This window comes from Aulonocara sp. 'chitande type north' Nkhata Bay, linkage group LG6, assembly GCF_057382095.1.
Source record: "Aulonocara sp. 'chitande type north' Nkhata Bay isolate Kocher_YH1m ecotype deep benthic linkage group LG6, A_spYH_male_GT1.1, whole genome shotgun sequence".
NCBI classification, from domain to species: Eukaryota; Metazoa; Chordata; class Actinopteri; order Cichliformes; family Cichlidae; genus Aulonocara; species Aulonocara sp. 'chitande type north' Nkhata Bay.
In genome coordinates this window covers 31,990,359-32,012,970 of record NC_141349.1, presented here as the reverse complement: position 1 = coordinate 32,012,970, position 22,612 = coordinate 31,990,359, and the positions used below count along the sequence as shown (strand labels likewise).

The following is a 22,612-nucleotide window of genomic DNA, read 5'->3' as shown; positions in this document are numbered from 1 at the left end:
ATACCTTCTTAGTTGAGCCCTGGCTAGATGTTGAACAGGCACTATGTAAGGATCTAGAGATTTCAGACCTACCATTTATTAGCTCAAACATCAAAAGACATGAATGCTTTAAAAGTATCAACATCAGCTTTTCTCTAACAGCATGGTGGGAGTTTCTAAAAATAACGGAGTCTTCATTAATCCCATGCAAACGTACACCTATCTGGAATAACCCTGACATATTACAAAACAATAATATGATTAATTTCCCAGAATGGAGTTGTAAAGGAATTAAATACTTAGAACATATATTAGAGGGAACAGAATTTATTCCATTTGACAGACTAGTTGAACAATATGGGATCAACAAGACAAGGTTTTTAGAATATCAACAAATTAAATCCATAGTAAAAAAGAAATTTAACCTCAGTCAAGTTGAATTACAAACACCACTAAGTGCGGCACATTTTCTTACTCTTAAATCCCCCAAATTATTATCTAAAATATACAGAACACTTTCTAAATTAGATGAATCAATATCCCTTCCTACTGCAAAGTGGGAAGCAGATTTATCAGTCAACCTAGACCAAAACTTCTGGTCTCAGATTTGCTTAAAAACTTTTAAATTAATTAAAAATCCCAGTCTGCAATTAATACAATACAAAATACTTCATAGAGTGCACTATACAGGTCATCGGATGTTCAAGATGGGCTTTACATCTTCCAACAACTGCTCACACTGTCAAGGCAATACACCAGACAATTACATCCACGCTCTTTGGTTCTGTCCACCAGTGCAAAAGTTTTGGCGCGAGATATGTGAAGACTTATCAAAATGTCTGAAATGTAACATTCCAACCTCCCCCTTAGTGTGTTTGTTGGGCAGCTTAGATAATGTCACTTCAGAAAAGAATATAGCCCATATGATCTTCACTGCCCTATGCATAGCCAAGAAAACAGTCCTCATGAACTGGAAAAATAAAAATAATCTTAATTCTAACCAATATAGAAATTATCTATTAGATTACATTAGTCTTGACACAGCCTCCCACCACATTAGATCAATTGCTCTGGGCTCCTTTGATCAGCTCCATCACCTAGTGGGGGTGGGGGGTCATAGTTTGGTCCCGCCTTCACTGTTGTGATTGGTGAGGGGGTAGGGACAGGCTTAGGGCGTCGGGGGGTTCCCCGGAGGCATCTTCCTTGGGGGGCTCAACCCGGGGTAGCGGTCACGTCCGGTTGAGGGCTCTGTTGGCTCTCAGGTGACTGTTTCCTCGCGGCTGCGTGCAGCGGGGCTAGGGGAGGGTCTGTGCTGACGGATGCGGGTTACTGACCTGGCAACCTGGCTGCCCCTGGGTGGGTCCGGGATGGGCGTGAGGTTCTGGGGGCGCTCCGTCTCTGGGCTGGGGCCCGGGCCGGGCCTCGGGGGCTCGGGTCCTGGTTGGTGTGTTGCCGGGGTTGTGGGCGGGTGGGTGCATGGGGGCCCGGCCCTGGAGCAGGGTGCCGCCGGTGCATCGAGCCGCCTGGGGGGCTCTTCAACTGGTGGGGGGGATGGTCACATCTTGCAGGAGCTTTCTTCTCTCAGGAACTCTCTGCAGGAGGGGGAGATACAGGAGAGGTGGAGGAAGATCTCAGCCTGGGCGTTTACCGTCTTATGTAGTCTGGAAGATGTGTGGTTGGTGGGGTGGGTGCAGTTTTCTCTGTGGTGGGGTTGGGTGGACTGTCCAGGGCTCTGTGGAGCCGGGGGGCGCTACTGCACTGGGCCCCGGTCTGATGGGCCTGGGCCCCCCTTCCCTGGCGGGTCGCGGAGGGTGGGAGTGCCTACTGGGGTCAGCGGGGGAGCTGGCCCCAGGGAGGGGTTACCTGCCCCTCCCTTCCTTCCCTCCCCATCTCCAGCCGCCTCCCTCTTCCCGCTCCTCCACAACCACCCACACATGCAGGGCCTTGGAGTGGGGGTATGTCACCAGGGTGCAGAGGAGGCTACCCCCCCCCCCCCCCCCCCCGTCCCCTTCTGGCTGCCTCTGCCTCAATTTTATCCCACAACTTAGACATTCACATTATTCACACTCTCATTACACATACATATAGGATCTTGGGGGTGGGCACAATCACGGAGTCCAAATCACCATCAGGGTGTATACCTCACCCCTGACGTCGTTGCCCACCTCTCAATTTTAAATACACTTAGTCATTGAGGGTTAGCAGGAGGGACTATGCGCTTACCTGCTGCTCCTTGGCAGGTAGCTCCATGCCCTCCTGGGTTTTAATTGCACCTTAGAACACATATGCATCAACACTACAATGAGTGGGTGGAGGGAGGTTTGGAGTCTTCTCCCACCCCCATTCTCTGCGGCCTGCTGGAGCGGGAGGGCTAGTAGGAGGAGTTGGCCGTCCGACTGCGGTCTGGGGTGTGGGGCCTCCCTGCTACTGCGGAGTCGGGGTGGTCTGCCTCTCCCCACCGGAGGGAAAAGGGTAACACCACCTGGGTCTGGGTGCAATTCCCCCCTCCAGGGGCAAGGGTACCTAGACCCGGTTTGTAGAGTACGCTTGGGGAGTGTGATTGTGTGTACAGCGTCTCTTTATGTCTGTCTCCACGTTGGTTGAGTGTGGAGTGAGTGCATATGAGAGCATGAGGGTGGGAATGGATGTTTGTGTCTGTGTGTGCCTGTATGTCTGTGTCTATATGTCAGGTTGGGTATCAGACGCCACCTCTCTGGGGACACCTCAGGCCCTCCAAGGTTTGGAGGCCTATCTCCACCCACCACCACTTCCCCTGCCGGTGGCGGACTCCCTCAGGTGTCGGTGTGTTGGTGGTTCTTTGTGTCTGGGGGTGGGCGTCCGGGTACACACCGGCTCACTCCTTGGCGGCCGCTTGTCGGGGCCTGGGGCCTGGGGCTCGCTCGGGCCCCTTTGGAGGTGGGGTGCCCCCGGCCTCTCGGCCTAGGGCTCGGTCACTCAGGCGCAGCTGGGGGCCGGCGGAGCTCACGGGCGCGTCACTGCAACTCCCCCTGACTTCTGCTCCGCGGCTGCTGGGCGAGCCCTCATCTGGGACTCTCCTCAGCTCTTACTGGGACAGTGGCGCGGCTGCCCCTCTGTTGGTCTTCCATGGTCTCTTGTGTTCTGGGGGCCTCTGGATGTCTGGAGTTTTGATCTCCTCCATACCCGCTTCACACCCTGGAGGAAGGGGCTGTGGCCCCCCCACACTCCCTAGCAGATCATTACATGGAGAAACCTTTGGAATGCAAGCATGCTGATCCACACAGGTATGCACACATGGGTATTCACAGACGCGGACTAAAGCTTTCTTGGCTGCTGCCTCAAAGCACACTGTGCGCTGTCTATCTTGCGTGCTGCACAATATCGTTTATTACTTAGTAAATACTGATATCTATGACTAGCTAGTTTATTGTGATGGTGCTTTGTTTTCTCTATTATTATGTTGCTCTTTGTTGTTTGCTGTCTCCTCTGTTTGTTTTTGTTTGTTTGTTTGTTTGTTTTTTTTTCTCCATACAGGTGACCCAGGAGTTTTTTTTTTTTGTTTTTTTTTTGTCTCTCTTCCCCCCCCTTCTCACCGTCTCTTCTCCCCTTTGGTTTTCTTTCTTTCTCTCCCCCTCTCTCTCTCATTCATTCCCCCTGTCCTATTTATTAAAAAAAAAAAAAAAAAAAATGACAAAGGATGAACTGAAGCTCTGCCATCACGTAATGTCGCATACTGCTGTTTCTGATGTCATTTAGAAAAAAAAAAAAAAAAGAATAAACCAGTGATTTCAAAGTTGTGGCTGAATGGTATATATTAGCTACCTCTGAACTTACTTTGCTGTGATTACAATGATACAGTACAGGCACATTATTTACATGATGAAAATAGTGTTGTTGTTTTTTTACTTCTTTAGCAAAGTTTCAATAATTTATCGCAAACATTTGATTTTAATGGAATTTTTAAAGCCATTGTATTTGAATTGCTCACTAATACAGTAACTGCACTACATGCAGCTTTTTTTTGGAATACAATGGAGGCTCCCTGGTAAGCACAGCATGAACACTTTTTAAAGTACACTTTGTGCCAGATTGCAGCTAAATTACTAAAAACTCATATTGCCAAATTTCTCTGCTGGCAGACTTAATTTGTCACACAGCTGTGCTCCAGTAAATATAAATACACATCTTCAAATAAGCAAAGAACTATGATGGAGAATTGCATCACTTATAAATTCAGTCTTTTTCTATTTAGCTATTCGCACCATGATTTGAGGTCTAAATCATGCACTGCGCATTTTAAGCAATATACTTGATGGTTGCATTTTTCTGTAAACAAGTTATAGTCATCAAGAAAAAGGGTGCTGCGTGACCATGTTGCTGCTTATTTTTTCAATTATTCATTGATTTCATAAACTAACAAACTACTCCTCTCAGATAAGTCGATCCATATCTCTGAACCAGCTGAAGACTCAGAGCTGGCTGTTAGAAGGGAAATTAGTAAATCATAAGAAATTCCAAAAAAATATTCAGATTTCTCCAGTGAGCAACAATCCTCTCCTGGAATTTTTAGAAGGCGAAATTCTACACTGTTCACTCTTTTATGCACTATAATGTTTTTTTTTTTTTGGAGGAAATTAGTAAGCGCCCGAGGTCTTCTGCTTCAAAACTGCAGTCAATACTAATACTTCACAGTCTAAACTATAACTTTGCTCTGCTCCAACTGTGATCTCATCTGTTGATCTCTATCTCTAAACCAACTGAAGAAACAGGCTTAAAGCTGGCAGGGAAATCATGCAGCTATTACACTGGCACTTCATAGTCTAAATTGCTAATTGTAACTTTCCTCTGCTCCAGTTGCTACCACCCTTTTTTTTCTGAGTAAATTCCCACCATTGCTTGCTTTCTCTTTCTCCATAGGTCAATCACAAACTCACTAAACTTACTTTTCTGTGAAAGAAACGTGCAGCAGCCAGCAGTGGGTTAACAAGTAACACGTTAATATGTCTTCTTTCTGACATGAGATTCATGTTTACTGTGACAGTTTTAAAAAGATAAAATAATATAATACTGTGTATAAGGTGTGTTGCTCCATCTCCTGTTATTTATTTAAACAGATCCTAATGTGGTATACAGTCACTATGTTTTAGTCTGGATGCTAGATAAACCCATGTCTGATTTATTTATCTATCACAGATATAAGTAACTCCTTTCCAATATTACGTCTGTGTCTTCTTGACTTAGCATTTTGCTTATTGCTTTTTGCTAAAATCTGACCTGAACTACTTTCAGGCTGGAATGTGTTAGTGTATACTTTGGTAACAAGTTTTTGCACCAGTGACTGAATGTCAGACTATATGTCAGCTCATCCACCACCCACCTCCCTCCATGAGACACTGAAATAGCCATGCTTCCAGGCCCTGAAGAATCGTCCATTTAAAATAGAAAAATTAATTATTGTCTTTCTGCAGCAGCAAAAACAACATCATGTGTATCATATGCATCATTCATAGACATAGCTGATAATTGGTGCCACATATAAACAATACATAACATAGATGGCTTTTAGTACAATTAACCACCTGAGTCGAGTTTACTGAATAGCTTCCTTAGCACCCACCTATCACATAACACCAGTCACACCTCTAACAGGCAGTTTGAACGAACTACTTTTTTACAGGACTATAAATGTATTTATTTTGATATATAGAATTCTTTGAGGATTGTCTGTGAAAAATATTTGTATCTGCCTCTGTTATTTTCACACAAACGGCATGGCCTATGCCATATCTTCATCTCTTTTATACTTCTTGCTTGCTGTGTCTTCCCTGAGGCATTTACCCATCCACCTCTCGGACCCTTTTTCTCCCATCTTAATATTCTGAAGTTGCTTACTGAAACATAAGGCATTATGTGGAAAGACTTTACTAGAGGTTTACAGGGGTCAAATTCTGCCTCATTCACATTCTACTATCACAGTGTAGTTTCTTAGGCCCCGGGGCAATAATGGATATTGCATGTGTGTATGATGTAAGCCTTAGAAAGTGTTTACAAAGCAGGACATGAGCCTTGGTGTGTATATATTAACAGGATTAATAAAACACACAAAAAATAAGGACATAGTTAAAATTACAGTGATGATGGAACAGAGGAGCAAAGTCTAATACCACCTATACTGAATACACAATGAAGAAAAACAGGTTTGGGGATGAGCCTTCAATGTCTTTGTTGATTCTCCTGGATTACTTTATTGTGTCCTCCCACAGTGAACATGAATCTAGAGTTTATAGTTTCAATGTCAGCCACTATGCAGGTATTTGCTTAGGTCCAAGAGATGTGGACAAAGATATGAACAATGTGTTCATGTGAACGACAATGAAGTGGAATCAGTAACCGTAATAATATATGTTTGACTAAACAAACTTCATATAGAGTGAAGACAACTGATTAAGATTTAATTTGAAGAAAGAACCCTCCCCCCAACACACACACACACACACACACACATAAATTATCATCACTCCCATGTTCCATTACATTACAGAAGCCCTTTTAAATGCACTCTCTCAGATTTTTCACATAAACCCCCACATAAACACAAGCCCATATAACATCCTGGCACTTTAATGATATAAACACACACACGCGCTTCTTACCGGAGTGAAGTTCATGACTTTGAGAATCCAGATGGTCAGTGCCAGGTTGACAATCATGGTGACGAGGAGGAGGAGGATGAAAAAGTACAAGCATCTCTTTCTCCAGCCATAGATTCCCACTGCTGGATAAACCTGCGCACCACAAACTGAAGCCCCTCTCTGGTGGAGGGGGTTGGGCTGTGCTGCAAGGATATACTGCTCCTGGGTCATCTGAGGGAGACACAAATATAATGTTACATGTAAGATGTAACATTTTTTTTGAGAAATTTCTCTCATTCTTCAATTTTATTTGAAGAATATCTATATACTGACATTTTTTTTTAAGAAATGGAAATGCAGAGGGTTTATTATCCCTGTTTGTCAGCTGTAGATGCCCTAGTAAAATACTGAACATATGTTGTCTATTATTGTGAATGTTTGTATTCATTTAGTTATACAAGGATGATAAACAAATGTGGAGAAATGTTATGACTGTGAAGAAACAAATTCAAAAACAAGCAATTAATGGAATCTTATTTCTCCCTTTCAGTCAGTGTTGTGGCCATTTTAAGGCATAGGTAAGCCTGTACCAGATGCCTCCAGTTGGAGGAACACTGTTAATGTACAATCGGTATTAGCTATTACACCATATAACTGTGATTTGTCTTTTATTTGCAGGTGTGTACTAAAATACAGTCAGATCTAGCCAACGCATAAGCTAAATGGTCTCTACATTTTGCATCCAAAATAAGAGTTTTTGGAGCTGATCCACAGGCGCTAGATCCGGGCCAATCTCATACTGATTATAACTGCAGCTCATTAAAAAGAAAACTAGAAATAAGTTACCCTGAGATGTGGATACATAAAAAAAAACAACAAAAAACTCCAGCATTAGACCTTATCATAATAAAACTCAATGATAACTTGGAAATGACTAAAAGAAAGTCTTAGTCGTTATTAGGAAGTGTTACATTAAAAAGTTGTGTAGGGCATCAAATTGTTCAGAAATGTCTCTGTATGCAGCATAAGCAACAACAGGAAGAGGAGAGGCTAAACTTTCAGCGTTTTGGAGGAAGGAAGAACAGAAAATACAAAAAACATAAGATAGCAAAAAAGAGGAAGAATGGAAGCATTTTAGAGTTTTGAGAGTGAGATAACAGGAGAGAGAAAGAGTAAGACCAAAGCATGATAAAAATGAGATAGAGGTGGAGCTGTAAAGTGGAAAGATAGCACAGCATTGAGTACTGAGAGATAGGAAGGGAGGCTGGAGAAAGAGAGAGAGGGCAGATAAGATGGTAGAGGAGGACAGAGTCCATTAGTTGTAGTGCAGCAATTGGAGTCATTGGTGGCAAGAGATATGGACACTGGCTGCAAGGCACTATTATCTCTGTCCATCTGACTCCCTAACTCTCTTTGACTCTTTTACCCCACTCGCTATACCTCAGATTCCCTCTTGGTTCCTTCATGCTTTCTCCCTAATTCACCTCCTATCTCACTTTTGCACATCTCTCTCTTCCTCTTTATCAGTCTCTCTCTTTACGTACACACGACACAAACACACACATACACACACAAACACACATTAAGTCTTTATTTGCTGAGACTGCATGACCTTAACACCTCAGTGACTGTTGATTTTTCTTCCCCCCTGCAATGCCTTTTCTCTATATAGTCTCACATGATGATACCCAACAAGCCTTGATGATAAACAAAAAAATGCTGACTTTTGCCTTAGCCTGCAGAAAAAAAAGAAAAAAAGAAATGCAGGCTTTGCTTGTCTAAGTTTTATTGTTTCATTTTGGGGAGAGGAGCGTCTAAAACAACTATCAGCTTGTGATTGGTGTCTCCACAGGGGTCCTGTTTCTTATACGTAAGAGGCAAACCCCAAGGTCTGCTTGAGTTATTCATGCCATGACAGTGTATAAACACCATGGAAGTCTAAAAAAAACATTAACAAGCTTTTAAAGCTAACAGCTTAACCTTGAGGAGGATTGATAGTGGGGCCTCAGCTCCTCTGTCTCCTTAAGGCTAGGGCTGTCTGACCCATGAGTTTTAGCACTGAAAATAATGTAATAATGTAAAAAATGACTCTTTAATATTTATGAGTCAGAATAACAACATGTTGTGGCTGAAGATTTACTTTGATGTCTTGGGAAACAGCACTGTTTTCTTCCTCTTTCCATTAAGGATTAAACTCCAGTTCTTAGATGGTCTTGCCCCTCAAACTGATGAAGATTACTAAGTATAAGATGAGGCATAAGATAAATTTTAATTTAAATTATTCATTACATAGTATTTTTTATTGGATTCAGTTAAATCCAGTGTATCCAGTGTACCAAGCAGCAAATACAAAGAGGACACAGGAAAAATATCTTCAGAATGTTTTTTTTTAACCCCAAAAAGTTTAAAGAGATAAAATTCTAAATATAATAATCGGGCCCATAAAAGAGGTCAACTAAATATAACGCTACTCAAAAGTAACTTCCAGAAACCTAATCACACAAAGTAGACACGACCTAACTTACAAACTGACCTAAACACAAAGACACAGGAGGGTAACCTTTATAGTGGTTTGACCAAACCATTTACACACAATAGACATTATCAAGACATCACATATTTGGAAAAGTGCTCCGACGTTTTCGGAGAGCTGGCGAGGACACCGGACTCCCAGCACATCGTTTTCAGACTGTCTTTTGCTAATCAGATGAAACATGATATATAAGTCACTTAGATAACTTAAAAATGTTATTGTTTGGCTTTTTTCAGTGTTTTATTTGTTCCTGAGTAAATCGGTGTGGCTGAGATTAAAGTTATAGTTTTCACACAGTTGTACAGACGTCAAAAAGAAAACAGATTGAACAGAAGTGTGGGATGGTAGGGAATTTACTCCAGTGTCCAGTTATACTTTACATAGCAAGGAGCAGACGGCTGAGTTTATTAAATTCCACCGAGACTGCTTGTGACGCAAATCTGAAGGCTAGACCATCCCATTTCACAGCTTTGCACTTCCAGCCTTCTCGGTCTTCGGAGGACCCGGCCTTCGCAGTCTACATGGGCCGGGATGCGGAAGGATGCAGCCCCTGAACTCATACACAGCTATTGTGTTTCCAAAGTCCTCAGCCCTTGGCCAGAATTTTAGGATATCAGTAGAACTTTTTAACCAAACCAATATTAACTAATCTAATCCAAAATCTTACTCTAATTAACTATAATCTAATAGCGTCATCACACGGCAGTATTACTGTGCTTTCCTTTACATGGCAGGAACCCTTTTCCAACTAAATTAACAAAAATACTGGATGAATAAACTGTGACAAGAGAAAGCAGAAGTACATCAATATGAGGCAGAATTGTGCCCAAGACTGAGTCAAGAGCAGATCAACATTACCATTAGCATCTGTAGCAATCATGTCAGTTTTAAGGCCAATATTTGTTTAAATGGAGGAAGAAAAAAACACTTTTGAATACCAGATTTAAATGAGGTGATGAAAGGATGTGATAGATATTGCAATCTGCTTTTTTTTGGCAAAAGAAAAGCTGAGGCTACTTTAGATGTGCATAAAAAAACAAGCATTCAACCTTCTATCAAAATGTAACCCAACTGATTTATATCCAAGCGTAATTTGGGTATGCAACACATATTAATGCCAAGTGCAATGAGGGCTTAATATCTGTCAAATGGGCTAATGGATTACAATATTTTTTGCCTTTTCACAGTGAAAAGAAATCTCCTGCAACAGACACAGCAGTTTCAGCTATTTCTCTTTTTGGGTGCATCTGTTCAGTGTGTGCAGACACAATGCATATGAATCAATAGCACAGCATCGCTGTAGAATAGGACAGAGAAATGGGCTGCTGATGATTTTATCTCTGAATTCAGAGTCCACACTTAATCGATAGCACACCGTGTGTAGCTCTGTGCTGATATGTGTGTACTGAACTTTAATGAAGTCTGTACTGACCAAGAGTGCTTATCGTTTTTCTCCATGCATGCATCAAGAATGGGAATCAATAGATATTCTTGTTCGTCGATGTGTATATATCATCTTTGCATGTTTCACTGGGGCCACACTGTCACTTGGTAAAATGAACGTCAGATGTGTTTTTGTTTTTTCTTAAATTCCACAGGTGGCAGTCAGATGCATAATGTCACTGCTTAATTGCGTGTGGTCAGTTTTGTGACTGTGCCATTTGTCACTGTGTATTTTCCTGTGAACACCCCACATTACACTCTTTCACTGACACACTCATTGTCTTGCAAGTGTATTTATGTCTCATTTCACTCAGAGATATCCAAGGTTATCAGTCTAACTCGGCAGTCTGACAAAATATTGTCTGTCCGCCCACTAGGCCCTTTGCTACAGAAAAGCCAAAAGAAAAACAAATTGTTGCTTAATCTTTTCTTTTTTTTATTATTCTCCTGTTCACCTCTCCTTCACTTATCTCTTTCAGTTATCCTTGCTAACGCACATTTCCTTTCTTATCAAGTAACATAAATTGAGCAAAATAACATAAAATAAGCTTGTGCTATATATAAAACTATTTTTTATTTTCCTTTTTAGCAGATTATTTTAAATTTTCCTTCTTTTCTTCCTCACTGCATTTTTTCTTCTATTTTCGTTGTTGCTAATCAATCAATTTTGTTCTCCCCTTTCTCCCCCTCACATCTTCTGCCCTACACTCGTCCCTTCTTCTCTTCTAATGCATTTTGTAGATTGAACTGACAAGAGAGCCATCAATCAATCCTATAGTGTACCACAGCCTAGAGGCCTTGCACTGTGTGACCTAACTTTATTAATATCATAATGCCATGACAGCTGTAAAAACAAGAGGCACTATAGCTATATTGCAAGTGATACCATTATAGCTCACTATCAGCTCCATAACAGTGATTTCTTTCAATTCAGTTAGTCTGCTTCATTTTCTCTGTTGTATGTGTTGTAGAGGTGCGTAAACAACACTTTGACTTTTACAATTGACAAATATTCAAAAATATAAGTTCAACTATAGAAATTAGAGGTTGCACACTTATGAACAAAACTGCCAGCATGATGAGGTTGGTGTGGATGTGGTGTATATGACAAACCTAAGTACATACTACGATAGCGCCATCATATTATCTATCTTTTTAAGCAAGAGAAGACAAAATACGAGAAAAAGCTGATAGGAGATGACACGTGGATATGAACAGTGGGGAGAAGAGACGACAAATGAGAAAAATGAACAGGAGAAAAATATGATTGTGATCCATCCATGTGACATCTCCACCCCCACAACCTCCCAGAAGAAGCAGCCCAAAATGAACAACATTAGTTTACAAAAAGCTAATAATGAGAATTAGAGGACAGGAGATAGTACTAGAAAAAAATCTTTCCATTATATTGTAGTTCATCTTTCAAGCAGTGACATTTTGCATAAAAAGAGACATTCAAAATCCATTATGACATGAGAAAATCGCAAATTTGTCTTCATATGGAGGTCTTGTGGGTTCCTTGCAGATACCAGATTATAGTTCAGTACAGACTGAAAGCAATGTCATAGAAAATATTATTTTAATAATGGCAAAAATAGCCTTCAGTAAAGTTGTGTTTTATAGTCCCAATAATTAATATTTTTTTCTACTTTGAAAACAAAAAAATCTAAATGAATTGAAATGTTTTATTTGTACAATATCAGTTGCACACAGAGGTGTTTCACAGATGACAATACTGTCACAGTATCTGTCTCTCTGTGGTCAACACTTGACCTCTAACAAAAGATCATAGTAACAAAAAACAACATCAAGGCAAGGCAAGTTTATTTGTATAGCACAATTCAACAACAAGGTGATTCAAAGTGCTTTACAGAGACATTAGAAACAAGAACAAATAAAAAGCATGATTTAAAATTGATTAAAACAAGCAAATAAACTAACTAACTAATTAACAAACAAACAAACAAACAAACAAAACAGTATATAAAATCAAAACAGATAAGCAACAATTGACGAGACAAAACAAAACAACCGAAATTAAAAAGGTGTTCTTTTGTGCTTATTACATATGAAATTGTAAAGTAAAAAATGTGATGCCCGCTAGAGCAGAGCGATATGACCAAAAATATTTATCACGATATACATTTGAAAATTTGCGATAACGATATAACCGACGATATAATTGACACTAGACAAAATACTTTACAACTCCACAACTTTATTCATGCAAAAAAAAAAAAAAAAATCAACGTATTTTCACTTAAACAAGCAGCTGTTTTTTACGTGCATTAAAGTTATATAAAAATGTAACAGTGCAAATGCAAGTTCCTTGCTGACAAGTTTAACCAAAAGGCATTTCCAGTGGAAATTGGCCAACATATCCTCAGCATAACCATGCTTAAAAAGAGGTTATACACACAATATACGGTATGTATCACTCCGCGAGGCTCCTGCCTACGATAGCCGTAATGCTCCAACAATCCATCAAGTGATGCGGCTTCGTAGCTTAGCAAAGTCGTACTAAAACATTTGACAGATTTTCGAGCGCCGTGTACGACATAAAATCGTTTCGAGGTCAGTAAACACAACCAGAATTCATACATAAGGCACACAGGATTATAAGGGGCACTGTTGATTTTCAGAAAAATCAAAGGATTGATTTTAAGTGTGCCGTATTTTCCAAACAACACGGTAATAACGACGGCCTGCTAGCATGCGCTACCAAAAATAGTGCTTTGTTGTGTATCTGACGGACGAAAGCTAAACCAGTTCCACACCACTGAAGTTGCAGCATTTTTACAAACCAATTCTGGTTCATCTGTTTCATTCACCGATCCGCTTTCGCCCTTCTCGTTCTCTGTCGCCGCCATGCTTTTTCCGCCATGTGCGTATGAAAACAAAGGTACGCATGCGCGTTTTACCCATATTCTATCGCGATATTTCATTTTCTTATCGTTGCCCGACATTATACCGGTATTACCGTGAACGGTATGATATGGCCCAGCCCTAATGCCTGCAAATGACAGAAACAGAAGTCCAGATAGTGTCTATAAAAACAGTCACAGGTATCATAGCTGGTTTATTTAGCGTTTTCTTTGGTGCGTGGTTAGACGTTGACATGTGGAGTTTAAAATAGTCTTAATTGTGCAGTGGATGACTTTTCAGCTAGTGGAATAAATTCGTGGTACTGCTACCTTTTGCAGCAATAGTTTTACGGCATGTTTTGCAAATTACCGCATTTTGTTCGACATCCTCCTTGTGAAATCGAAACGACAGCGAGTCTCATTCCCTTCCTCGTCTGCGACTCACACTGTCGCCATATTTTTCTGGCAACGTATGAACACGCATTCTCACTGCAGTGTGCCAGGTAGAACGTTTTCCAGTGGGGTGGGGCAAGGGTGGATAATAAATAGAAGAGTGAATGGACTTGCCAAAAGAAAATCAGGAAACTTGGGAATTTTGGTTCACAGCTGAAATCCAGATCAAAGCGTAATTTAACATGCATGCATAGCTGATTGGTACTGCTGCTGTGGAATTTCAAGTGCTGTGGGCATGCCACTGTATCTGTCAGAGAGCAATGAATGAAACAGGCAGGACAGGGCCATGTTTACCATTACATTTTAGAGTTCTGAGGAGACAAAGTTTTCAGGCCCCTCTTCTGTGGAACCAGCTTCCAGTTTGGATTCAGGAGACAGACACTATCTCTACTTTTAAGATTAGCCTTAAAACTTTCCTTTTTGCTAAAGCATATAGTTAGGGCTGGACCAGGTGACCCTGAATCCTCCCTTAGTTATGCTGCAATAGACATAGGCTGCCGGGGGATTCCCATGATGCATTGAGTTTTTCCTTTCCAGTCACCTTTCTCGCTCACTATGTATTAACAGACCTCTCTGCATTGAATCATATCTGTTATTAACCTCTGTCTCTCTTCCACAGCATGTCTTTTATCCTGTCTTCCTTCTCTCACCCCAACCGGTCGCAGCAGATGGCCGCCCCTCCCTGAGCCTGGTTCTGCCGGAGGTTTCTTCCTGTTAGAAGGGAGTTTTTCCTTCCCACTGTTGCCAAAGTGCTTGCTCATAGGGGGTCATATGATTGTTGGGTTTTTCTCTGTATCTATGAAGCGCCTTGAGGCGACTTATGTTGTGATTTGGCGCTATATAAATAAAATTGAATTGAATTGAATTGAACAAATTGTTTTATCATTAAAGCAAAATGTATTACTAATTACCAAGGTTTTCAAATTTTGTGGTCTTAAAAAATGGAAGATGCAACAATTATTCCAACAAATGTAGAAAGGTTAGCTAAGCACACAAAGTCTTTAATTATAGAAACATGTGAAAACAATATGGTTTGGCATTGTGCTTCTACTACATGTGATAAACCACTTGCACTTGTGTACCATGATGGATGCTGGTTTTTGAAACGGTCATTCATACTAAGTTGAACTTTACATTATCACTTTACCCTGAAAAGGAGAGTGTCCATGGTTTCAAAAAAAAAAAAGGAATTTCTAAATGGGATCAACCTTTTAATCTGGAATTCATCGATTTCTCTTGCAAACAAAGATTTGACCAGATTCTCCGAAGAAATGATATGTTACTGTACATAATAAAAGGCACAGCGGACCCAGGGTTTGTTTTTTTTTTTTGCTTTTTTAATTTATTTTTATTTTGTTTTGTTTTTTAAACCCTCTTCCATTTTATAAAAGTTGGCCCAGGTAAAATTAAACTTTAAAGCATGTATACATTTCTTCACTCTATCACAGTCTGTTTTGATTTCATATCCAAAGCAACCAGTTTTCTCACCATCCATTATCGTTTCATTATTCACTATGATAGTTAAAAAATATCAGACTTATTTGCCTTTTAGGAAGACCATTCTCCTTGTTAACTAAGGATACACAAACAAAATCAGTAGCAGCACTATAGGCATCAGTTGTTATGATGTGTGCTGGTCATTATAACAGGGGATTGAACGCTTACGCATGCAAAATACTATTGATGTCGCAATGCTACATTTGTTTTTTGTTTTTGTTTTCATGTGTTTGTGTGAGTGTGTTTGCACTAGTGTGATAAAACACTAAGCCAACTGAATTGGGAGCACTCGCTGTTGGCTGTTGGTTGTTGGTTTGGACAGCCTGCCATTCCTCTCTGTCACTGTGGGCATTCAGGTGTTCAGCCACTGGAATGGACAACACACACACGCACCACCTCTACCACACACACACATGTATACACCAAAAAAAAAAAAAATCCACACAAACAAGTAAACACAATCACAAAATCACACTGCAGCTACATGCACCAGCAAACACACAGGGATGTATTCAAATATAAACAATGTGGTCACACCTAAATATATTCAGACACACAAACGGGGCTCCTTTGCAGTGAGCCGTTCAGTATTCCAACAGATTCAAGAGGTTCTGCTGTAGGCCGAGTGTAGAAAGAGAAGACTAAAAAGGACAGGTCTTGTTCTCCTGGTCAAACACATTCTTAAGTAAAAGCACAAACAGGTGTCCTCGTCTACCCTTCTTATGATGGACAGAGAAACAAGACAACATGATAGCACTATCACTGAGAAGTCCAGCTCCTAAATAATGGCATCTACTCACTGGTTAAGATCAGAGCTCAAAGTAAATGCTTAACACACGTATCAACCCACCACATTACCATACTTGTTCAACTTCACCACTTGGCACCAAATTAAAACATTCAAGCCATAGTTTGTAACAATGTTGGATTGTCAGCAAACTATAAAGAAACAAGCCTTTTCTTTTCTACCCTCCTTCATTTTTGTTTATCCTGTTGTTCTGATGTTTATGCTTTTTGAAACCCTGCTTTGGAGCTAAAGGGATGTTTTACAGTCATCTCTATTTATAGAAACGAAACTGTCTCTAGACAGAGATTTGTCTCTGTCTAGATTTATCTACCTCGAATGAGGTCTTTCGTTTGTTCGGGGCCCACGAGACTAATTAGTGGGTGATTAAAATGGAGAAGGAAAATGGGAAAAACCAGAAAAAAAATTCAATTTTGAAAAAGAGCTAAAAAAAACAGCAGGCAGAGAATTAAATAAATAAATCTGCATTGTGTTCTGATTGGCAAGTTTACTCCCCCCACTGGGATGTTTCCCCACTATGGAGCAAGTGTCCTCTCATGCTATTATATAATCATGTGCTGCTAGCAGGTAGATGATTGAAGAAGGTCTTTTTACACTGCTTGGCTACTCAAAATCGTTAAATAATGGTTAGAAAAATGTTATCTTTTTGCCACACACTCACAGCAGACCTGAACTGCATGCTTACACCAAAAAGACACTGTACTGTTTCAGAATCAATTTTAGTTTCATTTTAGAGTTAGCTCTAAGACAGGCAACATTAAATGAGGCTTGAGTTATAATGTTCTTGCCCACCAACTTATCATCTTTATTAAGAAGACATATTCTCACTTAAATATTTGAATGGATACAACACTTTTTTTTCTGCATTGTGCAAACAGCGATACCCTTATATTTAAAGTCTTACAAACTGACTTAATGCTTTCTGCTCTACAGTATTTGCTCAAACCTCCAGTATCTGTAAATTATTAAGGGATGACAGCTTTGTAATAATAATAGGAGTAAAATATGATTGATAGCTGGTTAGACAGTAGCTATGAGCTGTAGTTTAGAGGCTCAACAATCATCGCTCATCTCACTTACTCACTGACAGCTGGCAAAGATTCCCACACACTGATTCATGACACCCCATGACTTTTCAGATGTTCAATATTCAAGTTGAACAATTTTTATTATTACAGTATATCTTTCTTAACTCTGAACAAAACACCCCACACAGAATTCTGTAGAGTTTGTCCATTAGTATTTCAAAGGCTTGAGCAGCTCTGTCACGAAGATGTCACCGACGTCCTGAAATAGAATCTACTTTTCTAATAATATGATGATTTGGTTTTAACATACAGCTCCGTTTATGTAGTTATTTAGAAGCTGAATGCTGTACTGAGACAGATATAACACCGAGACAGAATCCACATAGTCCCATATGCAAAATGTGTAAATGCAGTGCTCTCCAAAGAGTAATGTTATTTTGGTTGTCATTATGTGTGCATCTTTGTGAGTAAGATCTGTAAAGCACATTGCGGTTTCCCTTTTGTTTCTTTCTCTGTCATTATGTTTGCCTCTCTCTCCGCTTAAATTGTCTTCCAGCCCCCTTCTTGCTCTTCCAATATTGTTGATTTCTTTTTTCCCTTCCTCCCTCTCTTCCCTTCTCTCTGGCATGTTGCCTCCCGCTGAGTCAGTATCTGTCAATCAAGAAGCCGACACTGTTAAACACCGCCAACACCAACAGCAGACTTAAAATCCTTTCTCTCTCTCTCTCTTGTGCTCTCTCATCACGAGGAGATAGATGGAAAGCCTCATGGAAAGAGACTTTGCTGGCAATGTGGCCTCTTTTTTTAAAACTCTTTGAAAACCACCAAAAAAGATGGTGAGAGACTAAACTGTTTTCTGGGATGCTTTTTAGCTCGGTAGCACAGTACACAACATAAGGAAATCATTATGATTGGCTGTGATTTGCCAAATATATATTTCAGTGTTTAACCCTAACCCTGTCATATGTTTTTTGTGAGCAATAAGTTGCATAAAAATGTTGCATTTTTTATGAGGGTAGAAGTAGAAAATACCACCAGTATTAACATAGTTGACATTTATTATTAACATTTATTTCTTGATCAAACATAAATAAATGAAGAAAAAAAATAGCAAGTAGTCATCCGTCCTGCAAGCTAGTTTACCACCACAAAAACAAGTCAACTCACATTATCACTGTCACACAGTCATGATCTCATATTTATATACGTCAATGACAAAACGCTAAACGAGTCCCTTCTACCATGTAAGGAAACCTAGTGATGGTGTGTCAGTGTCCATTGGCTGGTGTCTGTGTGTGTGTCTGTGTGTGGCATTACAGTCGAGAAGATAATCGCTGTGACTTTGAGAAAGGGACTAAAAAAACCAAAAAACTGTTTCTGTTTCCCACTGTGTTATTACTAAGAGGGGGTATAACAATGGTGTAGACCACTCTGTGTGATTGAGATAGCGACACTTAGAGAATAAAAATACAACGAGGAATAACAAGAGGGAGAGAAAGACAATTTCCAAGGGGAGTCATACTCTGAGAGATGTGATGGACGCCTTCTGTAAGTACATCACATGCTTGTGTGTGTGTGTGTGTGTGTGTGTGTGTGTGTGTGTGTGTGTGTGTGTGTAAATCTTCTGGTGACAGAATCAGCACACAGGCTTTATGACCCCGTTCAGGGCCTCCTCTATCATTACCCCACCACCCACCCAGCCATCATGCTTTTGGAACTTTCAGCAAGCTTTCGCCCCAGCTTTTACGTTAAGAATGTTCCTTTTAAAAGAGCACAATAATTCAATGATTTTTGTCAATTTCATCATGCCTTTGATAGAAAAGCAAAATAAATACAGGCCAAAACAGCAAAGAGGCATATAAACAATAAAAAAGGGAACAACACAAAATGCATCTGATTATTCTTTATGATGCATGCAAGGGTCACTGATGACATCATTTTTTTAAACTACTATGTCCTAGTAGCTACTTTTTATTATATCATTTCATTTCATTGGATTTTGTTTTGTTTTTTGGATTTTTGCCCGTTTCCAAAAAACTTTCAAATTAGTAACTCAAAAAAAATAATAATTGATGAGTTTGATTTGAAACTGCCATAAATTATAAGGCAAGGGCATTGTTGCATTACAGTGTTAATGTCTTTGAACTCACAACTTTAAACTGTACAAATTTATCCCTTGCATGTTACCTACAGTAGTAGTTAGACCATTGGTTTAAAATGGAGCACTGTAACAAAAAATAATTTCCCCCAGGGATCAATAAAGTATTCTGATTCTGATTCTGATTCTGATAAAATGTAAAAGTACTAGACATGTTTAGTATTAGCATGAAGCATAATTCACTCCATCTTGTTCTTCTACGCTGGTCGCACCATCACTTAAACCTCATTCTTCTTTGAACACCAGCTGCAATAACCCCCCACAAACACACACCACACACACATCTCCGTTCACTGTATTACAGTACTTGCATTTCTTTATGCCTTCTATCTTAATTGAGTTGTGTGTTGTCAGCCAAGCAGCTCCACTCAAAGCTCCCTTTGATGCTTTTGACCAAAGAGTGTATGTGTGACTGATGTATGTGATGAATGTCCAGCAGTCTCTCATGTCCAAGTCCCTCAATGGAGCACTCATACATCAACCTCTGAGCCCCTGCACCATATAATGGAATGAGGACAGACTGGCTTACAAAGTGGGGATGAAAAGGAGAATGAGAAAAGAGTTTGGTGATATGGAATTTAGTGAGAGGGAGACAGGCAATTGACTGTACGATTCCCTCTCTTTCATTTCTTTATCTTTTGTTTTATTGTCTAAAAAAAACATCTTTAGACACTGTTCAAGTACTTTACACAGCACTTTCAACTCTTTCATTTCTAAAGGGCTAAATGCTGTTAGTCATTTTCTTTTCCCAAGTTTTTAATCTTTATTGGATTACCCCGTCTAGTCTCCATCAACTTAATAGCCTTTTTTTTCAGGCAGCACGGTAACATGGTGGTTAGCACTGCACAAATCTGGATGTGATTTCCCATTTCACCAGGGCCTTTTTGCATGGAATATGTGTGTTCTTCACACGACTGCAGGCGTAGTCGGCTTCCTCCAACAGTCTAAACACGTGCAGTTAGTGGGCTTAAGTTAATTGGTGATTCTACATTGGGAGCTGGTGTGAATTTAGATGTGAATGGTGGTCTGTCACTCTGTGTTAGCTCTGCGACAGAGTGGCAATCTGTCCAGGGAGTACCTTGCCTCTCACCCTATGGTAGCTGAAGTAGCTCTAGTGCCCCTGCCACCCTGAATTGCATAAGTGGAAGAAAATCATGTTACTCTTTCTCACTCCCCTCTTTTCAGAGAAAATCACAAGACATATTAATTAAAAATTCATTCTTGAACAGGTACATACTTTTCTCTGGTATTTTTTGACACAAAGTCAGACTTTGTTGCTTTCTGATGCTTTGACAGCGTGTGAACATCAAATCCCTGTTTACCCTTTCAATCTCGTACTGACTTGTCTTTGAAAAGGTCTCTCCTTCTGCTTCTGAAACTGTATGAAAATGTATTATTTTTGTGAGTTTTCAATGGATTTAATGGTAATTTAAATAAAACTTATGACCACTTTAACTCAATAATTAAGTCAATACTCTTCACACATACAGTAGTGTACAAAAGTGCATACATACATAAACCACACAGGAATAAGAAATAAAAAAGAAATAAGAACAGAGCTAAACCCCTGAGCACTTTGTTAAGATGTGTTACTTTGCCATAAATCTCCAGTACTTTATAAAAGTTTGGAACCATGCCTCATTTCTTTATAATTTGCTTCTAAGGAGCCAGAAAGAGGCCTTGAGCAACAGTTCTCCAGGCTTTCTGAAGGTCTTTCAAAGTTTTTCAAAGGACATTGGCTGTTTTTTCCACTCATTTTCAGTCCAGTACAAGAACATTTTCAGTTCAGTTTGTTGTTTAATATTGACCTATGAATCAGTGAATCATGAAAAAGACACCAAACTCAAGAGCAGCTTCGTGGGTAACTTAGCAAAGAAGCTGTTCATGTTAGGAACTAGAAACTGTGTGACCTGGGGTAGGAAGAGACTGAGTAAGTTCCCCCTGGTTGCCTCTACAACATAGCAAAGAAAGGTTAAAATGTCTTAATATCAAGTTTTATGTGAGTAAAACTGACCAGAGTGCTAAAACAGAGCTTTACTATATTATCTAATAATAAAGCATTTTTATTCTTAATCAAAGAAAAATAAAAATATAAGTTTCATCAATATATAAATGAGAAAAGTACTTTGAGTAGTGAAACGTGTGGTGCAGGATGGGCATGAAAGTGACACACTGGAGCCACTAACTGCAGAGAATGTTTGACCTACAGTGAGAGACAGAATGTGAAAAAAAAATCCATGAATTCACATGGTAGGATTTGTAAAGAATTTATTCGTAAATCAGGGTGGAAAATAAGTATTTGGTCACCTCAAACAAGGAAAATCTCTGGCTCTCACAGACCTGTAAGGTCTTCTGTAAGAAGCTTTTCTGTCCCCCACTCGTTACCTGTATGAATGGCACCTGTTTGAACTCATCATCTGTATAAAAGACACCTGTCCACAGCCTCAAACAGTCCAAACTCCGCCATGGCCAAGACCAAAGAGCTTTCGAAGGACACCAGGAAAAGTATTGTAGACCTGCACCAGACCGGGAAGAGTGAATAGAATAGAATAGAATAGAATAGAATTCAACTTTATTGTCATTGCACATGCACAGGTACAGGGCAACGAAATGCAGTTTGCATCCATCCAGAAGTGCTTTAGTGATATAGATATATTACAATATATATTAGCAATAATATAGATATGTGAGTATATTACAGAAATGGGTCTATTATGGTATGTTATAATGTACACGGTATGAAGTATGTTGTGAATATTCTATAACTATAAGTATGTACAGGCTGTAGTGAGTACAAGCTATGTACAGGATATGAACAGGATATAAATATGAAAAACTATACAGAATATGAAATAAATAACTTTACAGAATCTGGGATATACAGCTATACAGAAATGGGAACTATGCAAGTTGTAAACAGTTGTAGGATTAAAGATTATCGAATGTACAGAATGATTATTTACACAGAGCTATACAGTAGTGCAGTTAAGATAAGTGAGGGTGTAGATAGTTTCTACAGAGGCTATATAAAGTGCTAGTGGTTGTGAGTGGTGGTTCAGTCCATGTTATTATTGTGTTTGAGGGTACAGTTGTCCATTGTGGGTGTGTGTATGTTCAGTCCATGAGTTTAACGTGGGTCAGATGTCAGGAGGCAGAATTCAGGAGTCTGACAGCTGTGGGGAAGAAGCTGTTCCGGTACCTGGTGGTCTTAGTCCGGAGGCTCCTGTGGCGCCTCCCAGAG

The 22,612-nt window shown here is 39.9% G+C and overlaps 1 protein-coding gene across 2 annotated transcripts in view; it reads right to left on the bottom strand.

Annotated features, from left to right (window-relative positions):
- Nucleotides 1-22,612, bottom strand: part of LOC147328148 (zeta-sarcoglycan-like) — a 393,854-nt gene that overhangs the window by 175,066 nt on the left and 196,176 nt on the right. Inside the window, exon 2 of one of the 2 annotated variants that reach the window (XM_086296321.1) lies at nt 6,612-6,821. In XM_086296321.1, the coding sequence (XP_086152447.1) occupies nt 6,612-6,821 (210 nt within the window). Of the gene's footprint in view, nt 1-6,611; nt 6,981-22,612 lie in introns of those variants that run through there. The other variant, XM_086296320.1, reaches the window with a different exon arrangement.